At 35.3% G+C, this 17,805-nt stretch overlaps 3 protein-coding genes across 4 annotated transcripts; 2 read left to right on the top strand and 1 right to left on the bottom strand.

Annotated features, from left to right (window-relative positions):
* The first annotated feature begins 572 nt into the window (after positions 1-572).
* LOC129904368 (pentatricopeptide repeat-containing protein At4g01400, mitochondrial) lies at positions 573-6,250 on the top strand. Of its 2 annotated transcripts, none has more exons than XM_055979933.1 (3): positions 573-679; positions 3,006-4,677; positions 5,909-6,250. In XM_055979933.1, the coding sequence occupies exon 2, from the start codon at positions 3,137-3,139 to the stop codon at positions 4,574-4,576; it is 1,440 nt and encodes a 479-aa protein (XP_055835908.1). In that variant the 5' UTR covers positions 573-679; positions 3,006-3,136; the 3' UTR covers positions 4,577-4,677; positions 5,909-6,250. The 2 variants fall into 2 exon arrangements, with proteins under 2 accessions (XP_055835908.1, XP_055835907.1); XM_055979932.1 differs by having other exon boundaries at positions 5,897-6,250.
* A 1,001-nt stretch (positions 6,251-7,251) lies between these two features.
* LOC129904176 (probable calcium-binding protein CML48) lies at positions 7,252-10,510 on the top strand. Its single transcript, XM_055979719.1, has 5 exons — positions 7,252-7,717; positions 8,032-8,078; positions 8,749-8,924; positions 9,011-9,029; positions 10,190-10,510. The coding sequence occupies exons 1-5, from the start codon at positions 7,318-7,320 to the stop codon at positions 10,295-10,297; spliced, it is 750 nt and encodes a 249-aa protein (XP_055835694.1). The 5' UTR covers positions 7,252-7,317; the 3' UTR covers positions 10,298-10,510.
* Positions 10,511-11,371: 861 nt separating this feature from the next.
* Positions 11,372-17,198, bottom strand: LOC129904436 (biogenesis of lysosome-related organelles complex 1 subunit 1). The gene is made up of 3 exons (XM_055980009.1): positions 16,984-17,198; positions 16,491-16,696; positions 11,372-11,614 (listed from the first exon to the last, which is right to left on the bottom strand). The coding sequence occupies exons 1-3, from the start codon at positions 17,084-17,086 to the stop codon at positions 11,525-11,527; spliced, it is 399 nt and encodes a 132-aa protein (XP_055835984.1). The 5' UTR covers positions 17,087-17,198; the 3' UTR covers positions 11,372-11,524.
* Between the last annotated feature and the right edge of the window lie 607 nt (positions 17,199-17,805).

Below are 17,805 nucleotides of genomic sequence, written 5' to 3'. Positions count from 1 at the left end.
TAAAATGCCGCATAAGATGTGTATTCTCAGGTTAAAGGTAATGTTTTGTCATTTAACTTGGTCTAATGACATTTATGTCCTTCAACTTTGAGCGTACATAAATAGAAACTTCAATTTGTATAAAATTAAATAAATAGACACACATATTTTATGTAGTATAATACACATAAAACACAAATTACCACATTAAATGTCACTTAAGAGATATCACGTAAAACGCGAATTGTCAAGTTAAAGGGCATGTTTATGACATTTAATTTGGTTTTACCAAACATTTATACCTTTCAATTTTAGGTATGTATAAATAGATATTTAAATTTGTATAAAATTGAATAAGCAGACGTGACATAATACACATATGATGCAAATTACCACATAAGACATCAGGTAGAATGTCACGTAAAACGTGAATTACCAAGCTTAAGGATACATTTATGTCATTTAACTTGATTTCATCGGACATATATACCTTTTAACGTACATAAATAAATATTTAAATTTAGATAAAATTATATCAGTAAACGCACGCATTCTAATAACAATTTGATCAAATCAATTTGTCTTGTGTCATGTAATATACACATAGTAGTATACCCGCTTGGCCCTGAGATTCTACTCTCTGGCTTCCGCAAACAAACCTGTGGGAGTCTCCTCTCTATCTGTACCAATCATCAATTTTGTAAGAAATATTTCTTCACTTCTCCTTCTTCGTGTAAGCTTTTTGCTTAGCTTAAAGATGTGTATGCACAGAGTTAGGCAGAGAACGAACAAAAGATGCCCAATTGGTCTAAAAGTTTTAATCTTTGGTGAAAATGGATTTGGTTCTTTATTAATGCAGATGTTAGACAAAATGTTTACTTCAGAGTTCACACAGGCTTAGGCAACAAAGATGTCTAAAGTTTTAATCTTTGATAAAAGGTTGGTTTGGGTCTAATTGAAACATATGCATATTAGGTGTTTGACCAAATGTTTACTTCAGATTTCACACAGGCTTAGGCAAAAAAGATGCCCAATTGACCTAAAGTTCTAATCTTGGATGAAAGGTGGATTTGGTTCTTTATTATTTTACTTTTTTGATAATCGCGGTGTACGGGCTGGCTTGCACGCGCAGGTACCAGCTAACGCTCTCCACCAAGATTATAGGACGGATGGAAAGAAATTAACGGGTGTTTTTTGTCTTTGCTGGAATGTGAACCTGAGACCTCATGGTTCTCAACTCACCACTAGACCACCACAAATTTGGCTGCTGGTATTCATGTTTAGGTGTTAGTCAAAATGTTTATTTCAAAGTTAGTAACAAAGATGCCTCAGTTGGTCTAAAATTTTAATCTTTGATGAAAATGGATTATGTTTATTTAACACATTTACATTAGGTGTTAGACAAAATATTTACTTCAGAGTTCCCACAGGCTTAGGCAACAAAGATGCCCAATTGGTCTGAAGTTTTTATCTTTGATGAAAGGTGGATTTGGGTCCAACTAAAACATGCATGTTAGGGCAAGGCTGCCTACACACCACCCTCTCTGACCTCACTTGTGGGATTATGGTGGGTATGTTATTGTTGTTGTAAACATGCATGTTAGGTGCTAGACAAAATGTTTACTTCAAAAAGTTTTGTTTTTTCTCTTCTAGGATGATTTGGTGATGCCTCTGATATCCAAATTGATCTCTATGCCATGGTGTAAATTTTGTGTCTCTCCAGGAAGGCCATATCTCTGTTTGACATTTGAGCAATTCACACAAGTAACCTTTAGAATGCAATAACTCAATTAATAACATATTTGGATGCCGGGTACATCAGTCCTAAGTAAGATAAAGAAAAGTAAGAGTTTATTGAACCACAATCATTTCTCTAGAAAAAAGAAGGAGAAACAAATAACAGAGAGTAAATAACTTTCATGTATGTCCTTGTTTTCCTTCTGTTTTGAAGTTACTCTAGTATAGATCCCTAGCTACTAGCTTATGATTGAGGCGTAGAAATTGTAGCTGTTGAAAGTCGCTCTTGTATCAGTTTATCACCTTCTAAATTTTGATTAAAAAATAATTCTCCTAACTCTGTGTATCAGTGTCCTTACCACCCTCCTTTTATAATGTAGTCTCCTAACTTTTTGTGCATCGATATCCTTACCCTCTTTCTAAAAGGTAATTCAATTTGAGGGGTTTATTAACAAGCTCAACTGATTCTACTAGTTAGACAAAGAAAAACAATTAGAAGGTGGTAAGCGCAGCTTTTGAATTAAGTAAAGGAACAATCGGATGAAAAATTGGAGGAAACAATAGATATAATTAGCTCTTGTTTTTCCTTTTCCTTGTAGGCATCCATCACTTCTGGCTTTCTAATTTTGCACCAGGCCACGTTGAGTCTTCCTCTTCAAAATTCCTTAAGAACTATATCATTGTTACTGAATTTTTGCATGAACTCTCTCATGGCTGTATGGGTATCATATTTCAATGTACAAAATGTGCAAATGCAAACATGAATGGTGTTAAAACAAGAGAAATTTTCATGTGTGAAGTGGGGACAGTTATCTCAGAAAAGTTTGGGCTTTGAGTAATATGCAGAGCAAAATCAAATTATCGATATGTGCATGCTGTTATGTTAAAAAAATGTTCAGAGGGGAAGACTCTACTCTTCTTCTGTAGGAAGATTTACCTAGCATTAGTATAACTTATCTCCTTAACGATACTTGGAGTCTGGGGCTCGTTTGAGTAAGTCCCTCTGCTATTGGAGCTAAAGCAGTGAGCCAATGATACTTGATACTCAGTTTCTTGATTATTATTAACATTTTTAGCTTACTCAAGCACGATTCATCAAGCTTAGTTTAGTTTTTTTCTGTTTGTGTGAGTTTTTGACTTCATCTTTACTGATTATTGTTGTTACCATTATTCGTCTATGTCTCCTATCATTGTTGCAACTGTGGTGTAATTGTTTATTGTTGTTACTATTATTTGTCTACGTCTCTTATCATTGTTGCAACTGTGGTGTAATTGTTTGTTGTATCCAGTTCACTAGGCAGTCTTGTTTGCATCCTGCAAACACAACACTTATTTGCTTTCTGGAGTGCCGTTGCATGGAAGTATTGGCTACTAAGGCTAGTAGTAAGTAAAGAAGTAAGAGCTTGATGACTCAAGGAAAATGAGACTTCTTTCACATCACTTCAGCTCCAAAGACCTCTTGTCCATGATCAGTTGTTCTTCCTCTTGGCTGTCAAAGGCCGAGTCACTGTCTGTCTGGTACAATTTTAAATGTCATTATCATACACAACAGTCCGAGCAAGATAGAAAATGGAGACAAGCAGATGAAGAACATAAACAGAACACGAACCAGGGACCGTCTATTGGCTCTCCAGCTCGAATCCAGAAGCTTATTGCCTCCCAATCAGATCCGCTCCTTGCTAAAGAAATTTTTGATTTAGCCTCACGAGAACCCAATTTTCAGCACTACTATGCCACTTTCCACACCCTCATCCTCAAGCTTGGCCGTTCCCGCCAGTTCTCCCTCATGCAGTCCATCCTCACTTCCCTCAAGTCGCAGCATTATTCCGTCTCCCCATCTCTTTTTTCGCACATCATCCAAATCTATGGTGATGCTGGCCTACCTGACAAAGCCCTTAAAACTTTCTATACTATCCTGGAATTCAATATGAAGCCCCTTCCGAAGCATCTCAACCTCATTCTTGAAATCCTCGTAACTCACCGGAACTTTCTTCGCCCTGCATTTGATCTCTTCAGATCTGCACATACATACGGAGTCTTGGCCAACACTGAGTCCTACAACATTCTAATGCGGGCGTTCTGTTTGAATGATGATTTAAGTATTGCATACTCGCTGTTTAATCAAATGTTTAAGAGAGACATCAGTCCTAATGTAGAGTCATATAGGATTCTGATGCAGGGTTTGTGCCGAAAAAGTCAAGTGAATACAGCTGTTGACTTGCTGGAGGACATGTTGAATAAAGGTTTTGTTCCCGATGCTTTAAGTTATAGTACTCTATTGAACAGCTTGTGTCGGAAAAAGAAATTTAAGGAGGCTTACAAGCTTCTTTGCAGAATGAAAGTAAAGGGTTGCAATCCTGACATTATCCATTACAATACAGTAATTCTGGGGTTCTGTAGAGAAGGTCGTGCTGCTGATGCCTGTAAAATCCTCGAGGACATGCCATCAAATGGGTGTATTCCCAATTTGGTTTCATATAGGTCATTAGTTGGGGGTCTAAGCGATCAGGGAATGTACGATGAGGCTAAGACTTACATGGTGGAAATGATGTCAAAAGGGTTCTCTCCACATTTTTCTGTTGTTCATGCAGTTGTGAAAGGTTTCTGCAACCTAGGTAAAATTGAGGAAGCTTATGGAGTAGTGGGGAGTATTTTGAGGCACGGTGAACCCCTACATACAGATACATGGGAAGTAATCATATCCAGGATCTTGGAATGGGATACTGCTGAAAAAATTGGGAATATCTTGGAGGAACTTATTAGAGCTGAGATAAAACCTGAAACGAGAATAGTGGAGGCTGGCGCTAGGTTGGGTGAATATTTGATGAACAGGGTAAAAAGTAAATCAAGGAAAGGTTGATCATTTCACAAGAATACGTCCTGTGAAGCTGCTCAAAACCTGCTATATACACGAAAAGCATGTTTACCTCGGAAGATAGCAAATGCACATGACAGCTTTTGGTAAGACTCTACTCTGGAGAAAATTAAGATACCGAGATGTGCTTTATTTTAAGTTAACTAATAACTAATGAGGTTGCCCTTACAAACAATTACTAGTTGGATTTTCATGTTGCAGCTTCTTTTTCTCCTTCTACCTTCCTTCACCAGAAAAAGCAACCTGTCTCCTCTAAGGAAACACCAAACATAACCTCTTTAAGGAAGACAATTAATCAAATACTGTAACAGTCCAATTTGCCGCTAATATTGTTGCTTTGATTATAAATCTACATGACTTTAAATCATGTTATTAGGGTCCACGATTTGTTTCCTTAACCTGTCTCCTCTAAGGAAACACCAAACATAACCTCTTTAAGGAAGACAATTAATCAAATACTGTAACAGTCCAATTTGCCGCTAATATTGTTGCTTTGATTATAAATCTACATGACTTTAAATCATGTTATTAGGGTCCACGATTTGTTTCCTTATCTTGTTTTATTAATATGAAATTTGTCTAGGATGTTACATACACTCTCTTTAGGACTCAACATATATCTGCGTTGAGATTTGTCCTACCATTGTCCAAAGTTACATGCGGAGTGCTTCTTATACCATATGTTGACAACCTTATCCACTAGTAATACTGCTCGCTTTGGGTCTAAACCCCATGACTTTAAAATGTGTCGCTAGGGTCAAGGCTTGTTTTCTTATATATCTTGCATTTTGTGTGGAGCGGTTCTTTTCCCTTATCAACCTTTTCCACTACTACTAGTGATATTGTTTGCTTTAGAAGATTGTTTTCTTATATATCCAACACATCTCTCTCGTGTTCTGTCACTGTTAGTTTTTTAGATTTTGTAAACCAATCTGATTTCCTGAATGTAGAAACAATTGAGCAAATAAACAAAATAATCAATGAGGTGATTGTGAAATTTCACATTTTCAAAAACTTTGTAAAATGTCTGGTTAATACAACCCTGAAAAGGACTCTATTGTCAGAGAGTAAATTTTCATCTATCTTTGCTAGCTCGTCCAGCCGGTTCATTGACATGTTTGTTTTAGCAAGGTGGGTTGTCCTGTCCAATGTTTTACTTCGCTTTGTAGGTATACATATCGAATCATACTCGTTTTCTTTGATGAGTTTCTGTCTGTTCTTTTGAATGTTCACTGATAAATTTTTAGCTTATCTCCAAGTCTTTGGAACTCTTTTCTTTGTTTGATTTTTTTCTTATTTGCCTAGTGCCTTTTTCAGGTTTGTAGAATTCTTTTCGCGGCGTAAGAGTTGTTGATCCCATAGACTTGAGTCTTGACAAATCATGTTGAAGTTCTCAACATTATGCCTACGAGTGGAGCAACTTTGACAGAAGCAGAAATGTAGAGACACTGAGTAATTTACTAACCTGTCATCTTCAATGTCAAGTTAGGTTGGTTCAGTGTCATCGAATATCTCTCAGTGTAGAACTTTTTTGACTGTAGCTTCTATTGGTACTTTGGTATTATGTTATCAACAGTTGTGGAAAAGGAGATTTGTCATCTACTGTATATGTATTAAAGAAAAAAAGACTTGCTATATATGATGTGATTTTCTGGCGAATGGTATTCAGATGAACCCTCTTCCACTCCTCTAGCTCCGCCCTGATCATGATAATGATATAGTATATTTAAAAGCTGAATACCAAAATTACCGAATCGAAATTTTAAATACTATATCATACCATGTCCATCCCAAGTTATATCTTGGCACACTTGCTTGTTCTGTCATAGTGCCAAGAATCAAAAGCCAAATGGAAGTGCACTTGCTCGGCAAATGCACAAAGTTTTCGTCATTGACTCAAATAATGACCATGTCAAGATGTCAATACAACAAGACGCGCACACGCATTAGTATGTTCAACTGAATCCCATTGAATATATTCGTGGTTAAATATCACCTAGTATCACGATTTTACGAGTTTTATATATGAACCATTAGATATTCACTTTCAACTATTTATCAAAACACATCACAATTATCAGTTATTTCATTTTTCTATCTGCAATATCACCAACATTCGAGTATGAATTGAGAACAATCCATAGTTAAGATATGCCTTGATAAATAGGTAGTAATAGCTCAAGTTTAAAAAAATGAACACTACAGTTAAAAATTAAAAAACACGTGATATTTAGATGTGTATTTTTTTTTATCATTATCTCAAAAGAAAAACCAATTTATTCAAATTTTACAGTTTTCATGGTCAAACCGTTCCTTAAACCTTGTTTGGATGCTTGTTATCCATTGTATTATAAATTTAAATACAATTTTTTTCACTATTATTTGAATTTTATTGTATTGTATCATTTAAAGCCATTATTAGAAAATAACGAAAAGACCTATTGTATATCGATTAATTTAGTGTAATCGATTCGTTATTTTAATATTTTCTTCTTATTTTATCTTTATTTATTATTTAATAATTATGTTTTATCCATTGCCCTACTTTTTTCATAGTAGTTTTACGGCATCATGCTTTCGTAAGTTTATTATTCAAATTATATTTATATATATATATATATATATATATATATATATATATATGACATTAAGTAATACAATCAATCCAAATACAGTATATATGACAATCTTGAACCTCCATTTCCAGTATTCATCACCGAACAACAATGTCTTCCTACGGCAACAATTCATCGTTTTCTCCTTCTGCGCCGCCACTTACCGACCCCAATGAGCCACCAATAGCCCACCCATATCATCCTCCTTCTTCCTCTTCTGCAAATTACTCAAATTACCCTCATCAATCTCACCAACAATCAACTGGTTATGGACCTGTTTCTTCTTATGGGTATTACCAGAATCCTCCAAATTATGCTTCTTCTTTTCCTCCTGGAACAGACCCACAAGTTATTCAGAGTTTTCAGATGGTAGATAGGGACCGTAGTGGGTTTGTTGAAGAGAAAGAGCTACAACAAGCTCTTTCATCGGGTTACCAGAAGTTTAGTCTTAGAACTATTCGTTTGCTAATCTTTCTTTTCAAGAATCCATCTGAGTATTTTCCAAGAATTGGTGAGTTTGGAAAGGAAAAAAAAAACGTTTTTGCTGTGATTTTGGTTGTGGGGTTCTTTATATAGATGTGTTTAGCTCAATTTTAATCATTTCTTGAATATTAGTTCTTTGGGTTTTGCTATATAGGCTAATCAATGTAGTGTTAATTGGCAATGGTGATCTTCTTGTTCTGATAAGAATTGATGATTAGATTATATAGCTAGTGTTTTGGTTTGCTTTTGAAATATTGTGGATTTTTGTTATATGACATTGCTATCTAATTTTGTTATTGCTATTTCTTATTTGCCTAAGCTTTGCCTTGTATTGCTGAACAGGACCAAAGGAATTTGCTGCACTATGGAGCTGTCTTGGTCAATGGAGGGTAGGCAATTGTTCACCCTTTTCTGCTTTAGTTTTTAATTGTAAGGATAGCATTCAAGAAATTAGATTTCAAATCCTCTATCAGAAACCAAAAAAAAAAAAAAACTTTAAAATGGCGGTTGGCATGAGGAAGATCAGGCTGTAGAAGATAGGAAGGTGGAAGCAGATGGGAGAAGAGGGGTAGAGAATGATACAGAATAAATGATATGCAGCTCAATATGGCCTTGTCCTGGGGGTATTTTTTTAGTTTTCGGCCTATGGAACATTAGTTAGTGAAACTAATGTAGTATAGAAAGTGATTGGTAAACATTTTGGATAATTTGGAGAGAGAGATATTATAGATGTCTTGAGAACAGATGTTCATCTTTACCATGCGTATAATTTAAATCTTTACAGTTCTTGTACTCATGGTGTTACTTGAAAGATGCTCATAATGTAAATATTTCTGTAGACTTGCTAAACTCTTCACTGATGTTTGAATTAGGAATCCTTTTTTGCCGTGCATATTGGCACCTTCTTGGTGCATAGCAATGAAACTTTACCTTTCATTCATCTAGTGGTTATATGTCTCTCACACCCTACCATAGCCATTCATATTTTGTTTCCGAAATCATCTTTGCCACTTTTCAAGTTTTAGTTAATGTCTCTGACATTTATCCTCTTGTTTGCAGGCCATTTTTGAGAGATTTGACAGAGATCGAAGTGGGAAGATTGATGCAACAGAACTAAGGGATGCTCTCTACAGTCTTGGATACATGGTGCCACCGTCTGTTCTTGAAGTTTTGATTTCCAGATATACTGATGGAAGTGGTCGGAGGCCTGAGCTATGTTTTGATAGTTTTGTCGAGTAAGTCGATACAGCAATAACCTTTTCATTAAGTAGATAGGTTCTCAAGTTGACTGTGTTCTGAACTTTATGTTTTTATGATGCAGGTGTGGGATGGTTGTGAAGGTAATACAACTGATCTCTTTCTATAAACATTCCTTAATATCTTTCTTTATTCATCTGCCTGGCTTCAATGTATTTCTTCCTGCATCTCTCCCCCACTTATAAAAGTGAATCCTGCACTTCAGCCCTTCAGACTCACTTACTTCTCCTCTGTTCACTTGAAGACTAACAGTTATAAGTGTTAACCTAGGTTGCCTTTGCAATCTTATACTTCTTAATAATACTGAGTTTAAAAGAAAGTGTTACAACTCAAAATTAGAGGTCACGACTAGCACCTAGTGGGCTACCCTCAACTGATAATAGAACTCCAATTTTAAGAAGTTATGATATCTAATAAAGTCTTAACTGCGAACTGAAATTATTGATCTGAAAAAGCTAATACAATGAGCTGAAGCTGAAAATCTATATCTTGTACACGTCACTGAGCTCATAACTACTTCTCTTATGCTCTCTGATTACTGAAAGCTGGTGCATGTAGTTTGTTTTGGGAGTACACTTCTAGAGTGGACCAACTAGCATCGTCTGTAAAGATTAGCTAAATATCTTGGTGCATCATGCATACATATGTGGTGGTTCCTACCCAACCCATTCACCTAGGTGTCCCGGCACATCGTGTTTGCATTCCGATGGTTTGACATTAGGGTGCTAGCACATTTGAACCTAAAGCTATTTATTGCTTAAGATACGCTATAAAATCGAAAACTTCATTTTATCAATTCAAATACTTGTCAGGAATTCCACCTTGTTTCTGCACCTTAGCTTCTCCGTTTTGCGAAATTAGGGTGTTAGTTGATCATAGGGATCTGGGGATTGAATTCCACTTTGAGGACAAGTTTTCTGAATATAAATTATGGTTACATATCAGAAAAAAATAAAGAGAAATAAACATAAATAGCCTCCTACCCCAAAAAAAAAAATAGCCGGGAAATGTATAATATATGCATATTGGCTTAGAGGCTGTAAATATTTTTGGCTGAGCAGCCAGTTGCAGATATAATGTGCATTTTCCTCTAAAAAGAACTGCATTGGATGGAATTTAACTTCAGGGTCATATTTGCCCACATCTTGTTGGAATTCCTTTTGTATTTGTAACCAGTGATACTACCTACTTGTGTTTGCCTTCATACTAGTTTCTCTGAGTCCTTCTCTTTTGCAATTCTCAGGGCTTGACCGAAAAGTTTAAGGAGAAAGACACACGTTATACTGGCTCGGCGAAACTGACCTATGATGAGTTCATGGCCATGATCCTTCCTTTTATTGTGTCATACTAGGATGTTAGAAATTCAGTTCTTTATTTCATTTATTGTTCGTTTGGTGGTTTTGGAGGGAATTTCTTAGTGGATTGTGTAACAGTAGTGTGATTTGACATTGTTTATGTACAATTGTCTGTACAAGTCTTCTCATGTTGATTCTTGTTCATATGTATTTTGAAGTTCTGATCATCTCTTTATTCTATAATAATAAAAATGCAAGTATTGTTCAAATATGGTTTGTATAGTTACAATAGCCTTTGGGATGCAGGAAAAAAACTTGATATTCTCATTTCAGATGGTTTGCATGTATTACTGCAAATAAAACTTTTCATCTGCAGCAAGACTTTGTACCTTAGTGGTATTGGTATGTCTTGATTTTTACTACCTCTTTTTCCTTCCTTTATGTTCCGCTTGATGGACGAAATCTTCTCTCTTTTTATAATTCTTTCTCATGATGTATGGAATATATGACAAAGGTAGACCCTTTTTTTTTATTTTTTAAAGAAAAATAATCACCCTTGAAAGAGTGTGTGATAGCTCATGGATAATGGCCACTTAAGCACCTCTGGTAGTGAACAAAAAGAGATGACAAAGTCCGCCACATCCTTGTATGCTTTTCTTTCCTTGGGTTCTATCATTCACGGATAACCTATCTAAGGAAGAAATCACAATCAGGGTAATCACCTGAAATAATTCAACAGCTCCGGCTCCCTCACTGTATTCCAAGGCAAGCTCCTTTTAGATCTATGAGATTTGAACAACTCGAGTATGAACACTGCATTGCTATGCTCGTAAAAGGCATTGTGGATTTCTATGACTCATTTCACTCTTAGGGACAAATTGAACAACATTTGTTAGGGAATGATCCCATTCATTTGTTCACCAGAAGTCATCAAGCACGAAAGCAATAAGGAGTGTACTAGTGAGCCGCAAGTGAAGATAAAAAAGGTCATCACTAGGGCAAACGATACAATAGCTTCGTTTTGAGCAAAGTCAAAAGGAAAAAAATTGCAAAATATAAAAGAGCACCAACACAAATTATCAGTGACCTCCTACATAATGTAAGAGAGCCTTACGTAAGAGAGCCTTACGTGGACAATTTGGTAGTTTTTCAAAAGAAATAACTGATACGCAGTATACAAGTTGTTCAGAAATAAATGCAATTTCATATCATTCATGCAAAAAGAATATTCTGTACACACTGCCAAAGAGTTTAAATGACATGATACAAACCACATACAAATGTCATTCTTGGTGAATATTGCAGATTGCAGCATTAATACTTTTACAATCAAACTCCATAGTCTTCATCCAATTCTCAAAGTCTCCAATTTCCTGTGCCAAAAAAAAAAAAGAACAAAAACATTGAACTTACATATATCAACAATGTATATATGAGTAATATCATCTACGTCTCTACGAGATTGGATTATAACATTACACGAAGAGAATATGGAAAAAAACTCAGTTTCCATTGCATAGAAGCATCTCATTTTTATAGAAAAAGTATGCCTCAGCCTCATATAGTTGTGGTCGGCTATAAAAAAATTACAAGTCAGTGCACGAAGCATCCTGCATTTTTGCAAGATCCAAGAGAAGGTCCGTCCTAAGGGGTATGATGTAGGAGGCCTACCCTAACGCAAATGTTAATGGCTAATTCCACGGCTTGATTATGTGCCCTATAACTCACAAGGAGACAAATTTACTAGTGGAAACTATTGCTCCAAGGCTCATTTTCAGTTGGGGTCAACTATAATTCGCCAAAATTCAATCAAAGCAAAATCTAATACCCGGGAGAATCTTAATAGCTAAGTTAATTAGCTACCTAAACTTCCACCTTGTGATGCAAACAAACCCAAGCGTAGAAAAATGAAAAGTTAAAGAAAGTACGAGGGGAAAAAACCAGCAAAGTTCAAAGAAAAAAGACGGACAAATAAACAACTAAATAAAGAAAACCGACACACATTGGGTGCTGCATAGAAATTTTCTGCATATTCATATTTTAGAGGAAATTTTCAGCCGATCTCTCTGACTATAAAAGGCATCCCCTTCCTAAATTTTAAATCATCTCATCTCTTTTTTCTTACTATGTGGTTCAACCATTTTGCCTTCTCCAAGGCCACACACAGAATAACTTTATTATTAAAAAGAAGAAAATGTTGAGGGGATAATGTTCAATTGAAATGGAGGATGCCTATTTATAGGCAAAGAGATCAGCTGAAAATTTCCTCAAAAGAGATGAATACGCGAAAAGAAAATTTATGCACGGCACCAAATTTATGTGTCCGTTTTCGTTCTTAATTTCAGACTTTGCATTCTGAAATTTACCTTCTTTATTTTATGTGAATTGTGCATGTGATAGTATTGCATGTATGAATAATATCTCAACTGCATAAGGTGAAGCACACTCACTACTGAAGAACAGTAAACAATACTTTTACCATCTGAAGTCTGACAATGGAGGAGTGTTTGAAAAATGGAACTAACACAAAATATTCAGTCAAAATAATGGGGATAAAATGGAAAAATAATGACACCAAAATTTTTATGTGGAAATCATTTTAAATAAGGAAAAAAACCATAGGCCAAGAGGAGCAAATGATATTATTATAGTAAAGTCACGAGTACAATACTCAAAGTGACCATAACACACTCAAAAGAAATAATCATTTTTTGATTTTCCACCTCACTAAAATATTGTTCACTCTCTATTTTTCTTTCACAGACTATTTTCTTACATAGACTGCTCTCTCTATATTTTTTCTTCTTTGTGGTGTATTGAACAAATGAGCTCTTTTTATAGGGAAAATGGTTCATAATGATGTCAGCAGCGACATCAATGACCATAGAAAAATCAATCTTTGGTAGATCTCTTCTATGACTTATTCTTGCCAAATTAATACAACTTTGACAAAGTTGCCAAAATTATAAGATTTAATTTAAAAGCTGCAATATGTAGCAAAAGTGGACTATTAATTCCCTAAATTATGGGGCTGGACCCCAAAAATCTCCCCCTCCAGTCCCATGCCCCTAAAATGAGGTATTTCTGCCTTCTCAGATAAAGCTCATGCCGACAAGTTCTTTGCATAACTCAAACTTGTCTTTTGATATCACCTTGGTCAACATATGCGCAGGATTTTCACTTTTGTGAATCTTTTTGGAGTGAAATGATTCACTCTCCACTTGCTCACGAATCCAATGATATCTGACGTCGATGTGTTTTGTTCTTGGATGGTACATGGAGTTCCTTCTCAAATCTATTGCACTCTGACTGTAACTATTAGTGTTCAGGAAAGCGAGCGCTTCATCGCTTAAAGCGCTAAAGCGAATCAATGCAAGTCAATCACGCTTCGCAAACTAGAAGCGATGGAGGTAAAAAGAAGTGGCCGCTTCAAAGGCTAAAGGCGCTGAAGCGTGACGATGCGCGAAGTAAAGGAAGTGACACTATAATATTTTTTTAAGTCTTAAAAGGTTGATTGAAGGGGGAAAAAAAGCCGCGACCTTTTATTTCAAGAGACCCAGTTTAATTTGACTACTGGTCTACTCCTCTTGGATTTTCACACATCTAGAGTTTTTAATTTGAAATTTTGCGTATATATATTGTCTTTATTTAGTGTCTGTTTGGCTTAACTTATTTTATGCAGCTTATAAGCTTAAAAAAAATAAGCGAAGGTAGCCCAATTTATTTTTTTTAGCTTATAAGTTGTTTTCAGTTATAAGCTGCTTTAGATAAGCTAAGCCAAACATACTCAATTATTTTTTTGAGCTTATTTTAAGCAAAAAATGATTTTATGTTGGTTAGCAAAACACTCAAAAAAGCTGAAAATAGCTTATAAGCAACTTATAAGCCAATCCAAACGAGCTCTTATTTTGGTCTTTTTTCTTTTAACTTACGCTTCACTTCAATGAAGCGCTTCGCTTAAAGCGTGAATCTGGGCCTTATTGCTTTTTTTTGCTTCAGGCTTCCCTGAACACTAGACAAAATTCTCCATCTATAGCAATCCAAGTTCTTGAGGAAATCGCTTGAGCCATATCATCTTTTTGCCAGCTTCAGTAGCCGCAATATACTCTGCTTCAATTGTAGACAGTGCAACACATTTCTACAACTTTGACTGCCATGATATAGCTCTCCTTGAAAAAGTAAACAAATATCCAGTAGTGGATTTTCTATTACCAAGTTTACTTGTCATATCAGCATCTGTATAGCTTTTCAAGAGTGGATTTGATGCTCCAAAACACAAGCATTCATTTGCGCTACCTCTCTGATACTTGAGTATCCACTTCCCAGTTTCTCAATGCTCTTTTTCGAGATTGTCGATAAACCTACTGACAACACCAACAGCGTGAACAATATCAGGTCTAGAGCATACTATCGAATACATTAAACTTCCGACGACGGAGGAATATGAAACTCTGGCCATGTTTTCTTTTTCCTCCCTAGTTGTAGAACACATCTTCTTGCTCAACTTCTATGACCAGCAAGAGGTGTGCTAACAGGCTTAGCATTCTTCATGCTGAAGCGCGCCAGTACACATTCAATATACGTTTTTTGTGACAAATCATTGTGTGTGAGCAAGGCTACAAGAAGAATTTCTTAGATCATTGTGTGTTTGTACAAAAAATTCTAATGTTGATTCTATCATTTTCTTGCTATATATGGATGATATGTTAATTGTAGTCAGGAATACTTTCAAGATTGATGAGTTAAAGAAAGAGTTGTGTAAGTCTTTTGCTATGAAAGACTTGGGTCATGCTTAACAAATTTTGGGCATGAGGATTACTCGTCTCGGAGATGAAAAGAAGATTTATTTGTCATATAAGATGGAAATACCTCCTTTAGGTGCATGAGACTAGAGGGGGAGATTTGTAGGGTCCAGCCCTATAATTTAGGAAATTAATGATCCATATTTGCTGCATAGTGCAACCTTCAAATCTTATAACTTTGGCAACTTTGTCAAAGTTGTATTAATTTGGCAAGGGTAAGTCATAGAAGAGATCTACCAAAGTTTGATTTTTCTATGGTCATTGATGTCACTATTGATATCATCATGGACAATATTTCCCTATAAAAAGAGCTCATCAGCTCATTTGTTCAATACACCACAGAGAAGAAAAATATAGAAAGGGTAATGAGGTATTTCATAGACTATATACAAAGGGCAATGACGTATTTCATAGACTGTGTATGAAAATATTCTATTAAAAGAAAAATAGAGTGTAAGCAATATTTTAGTGAGGTGAAAAATCAAAGGAGTCACTTTGAGTATTGTACTTGTAATGACACAGTGTAAATTTCTTTCAAATAGTAATATCAGTTATTCTTCTTGGCCCGTGGTTTTTGCCTTATTTTAAAAGGGTTTCGACGTAAAATTCTTGGTGTTATTATTTTCTCATTTCATCCTCATTATTTTGACTGTGAATATTTTGTGTTAGTCCGCGTTTTCCCAACAAACTGGTATCAGAGCTTTAGTTTGCAATAACTATTTTTTGGGAGAAACGATGAAAGTCAACACAAGTAAAATGATTACTTTGAATGGCGTTAATTATGTCATTTGGAAGGGAAATGGAAGATTTGCTCTATGTTAAGAAATTTTATCAACAAGTCTTTAAGATGAAGAGTGGAATCTGTTGCATAGACAAGTTTGTGGATTTACTAGGCAGTGGGTTGACGATAATGTATTGAACCATATTTCTGAAGAGACACATGCTAGGACCCTACGGGAGCATCTTGAATTTTTGTATACTTGGAAAACTGGAAACAACATAGTGTGATAGTCAAGAGTTCAACGCATTTTGCACTGAGAATGGGATCAGAATGATCAAGACACTTCCCGAAACACCAGAGCAAACTGATCTAACTTCATGCTTCATATTCATAATTAAACCTCACAATAAAGGTTTAGAATATGATCCAACATTTTTGCGATGGAGCTGGTGCTTTATAACTGAACTTCCTAGTTCTACAAAAGAAAACCGACATTTTATCCTGAATCAACTTGTGCACATCTCGAGTATCATACCGAATACCTACTACCTCCCACCAGGCCAACTACCTACTAACTTTGTCCACCAAAACATATATAGACGGAAAGAAATCACCTAGCATTTTCTACTGAGCGGAACTTGAACATGGTGATATCTAGAAGCTACACATTCATCAGAAATATTCAATCTTGAAAAAACATAAACACAAACAGCATTATGGACTGACCTTAATTGCAGTATTGATGGAGTGTGAAGCAGCAAGCCATTGATCAGTTTGCTTTCCAAATTGCAAAATGCTTGCAGTTAAAGCGCGAATTTCCATTTCAATTCTCTTTTGCATTACAAAAGCTTCTTGAACTTCTCTATTCACTGAATCTACTAGCAGCTCCGAAACCCGCCTCACACTGCGAATCGCATCCTTCTTCGCCTTCTCTGAATCAAAATTCCAGATACCCACAACTCAATTTCGTAAAATTCGAGAAACCCAATTCGTAAAATGCAAGAAACCCACAACTCAATTGGTAAAACGTGAGCAACCCAAAACCCAATTCGTAAAATTCGAGAAACCCACATCCCAATTTTGTAAAATTCGAGAAACCCAGAAACCAATTCACAAAATTCGAGAACCCACAACTCAATTCATTAAAATTCGAGAATCCCATAATCAAATGCTGAAAAAAATATCAAAATTCAAATGGATTTATGTATTTGTTACTGACCGGTGGATTCACGGAGCTTGAGAGATGAGGAATGGTTGGAGTTGATGATTTGAATGAGTGAAGCTTCTAAGCCATGAGGATCTACTTGTTTCGACCGATCCATCTCTCCCAAGTGACACTGGAATGGCAGGTCAAAAGAATTCACTCTTACAGTTTCAAAGAATGAAGAAATTGCCGCCCATAGAAACACTTTGATTGATGTTTGTTACCTATTTCATAATATATGCGTTATTTAATAAATATAATATTTGAATAAATTATATTATTATTTGTTATTATATAATATCATGCATGTTTCTTAGTAATATCTTTCGTCATTAAGTAAATCATACCAATAAAAATGCAATAGAGTGATAAATACTCTTTTTTGTATTTGAATCTCGTGGTGAGTCGATTTTGTTATGAAGAGTTTTATTTCCTAATATGAGACTATTCGATGCGAATCTAAATTTAACCAGACTTCAATATAAATATCAAATATCAAACAAGAAACAAAACGCAAAAAAAAGGTTCGCAAATCATGTCTCAATTGAACATGTTAGCTTCTACTAAATGTTTCTTTAATGAGACATCTTTTATTCAAATTTTGAAAAAGAAAAAATTGTATCTAATTTTATTTGTCTATTAAATAGTTAAGTTAATCGCATAATTATCTAATAAAGGAAAGAAAATGCATAAAAGGATATCAAAATTTGAACTGAAAATGGTTAATTAAAACACTTCATTAAGACTTAAATTGAGTATCTAAATAGTATATCTAACAAGTTTAAGAGACTATATTAAGCTTTTAAAAATATTTCATGCTCAAATTAGAAAGGTTTT

Source organism: Solanum dulcamara, chromosome 9 (assembly GCF_947179165.1).
Source record: "Solanum dulcamara chromosome 9, daSolDulc1.2, whole genome shotgun sequence".
Taxonomy (NCBI): Eukaryota; Viridiplantae; Streptophyta; class Magnoliopsida; order Solanales; family Solanaceae; genus Solanum; species Solanum dulcamara.
Note: the sequence above shows the minus strand (reverse complement) of the source record. Positions and strands in the feature narration are given on the sequence as shown.

Excerpts from the sequence above, each read along its gene's own strand:
- LOC129904176 (XM_055979719.1), top strand. The coding sequence starts at position 7,318 with ATGTCTTCCTACGGCAACAATTCATCGTTTTCTCCTTCTGCGCCGCCA. Across the intron at positions 7,718-8,031 it reads TGAGTATTTTCCAAGAATTG|GACCAAAGGAATTTGCTGCA; the intron begins GTGAGTTTGGAA and ends ATTGCTGAACAG. Across the intron at positions 8,079-8,748 it reads GCTGTCTTGGTCAATGGAGG|GCCATTTTTGAGAGATTTGA; the intron begins GTAGGCAATTGT and ends TCTTGTTTGCAG.
- LOC129904436 (XM_055980009.1), bottom strand. The coding sequence starts at position 17,086 with ATGGATCGGTCGAAACAAGTAGATCCTCATGGCTTAGAAGCTTCACTC. Across the intron at positions 16,697-16,983 it reads CAAGCTCCGTGAATCCACCG|AGAAGGCGAAGAAGGATGCG; the intron begins GTCAGTAACAAA and ends ATTTTGATTCAG. Across the intron at positions 11,615-16,490 it reads CCATCAATACTGCAATTAAG|GAAATTGGAGACTTTGAGAA; the intron begins GTCAGTCCATAA and ends TTTTTGGCACAG.
- LOC129904368 (XM_055979933.1), top strand. The coding sequence starts at position 3,137 with ATGAGACTTCTTTCACATCACTTCAGCTCCAAAGACCTCTTGTCCATG.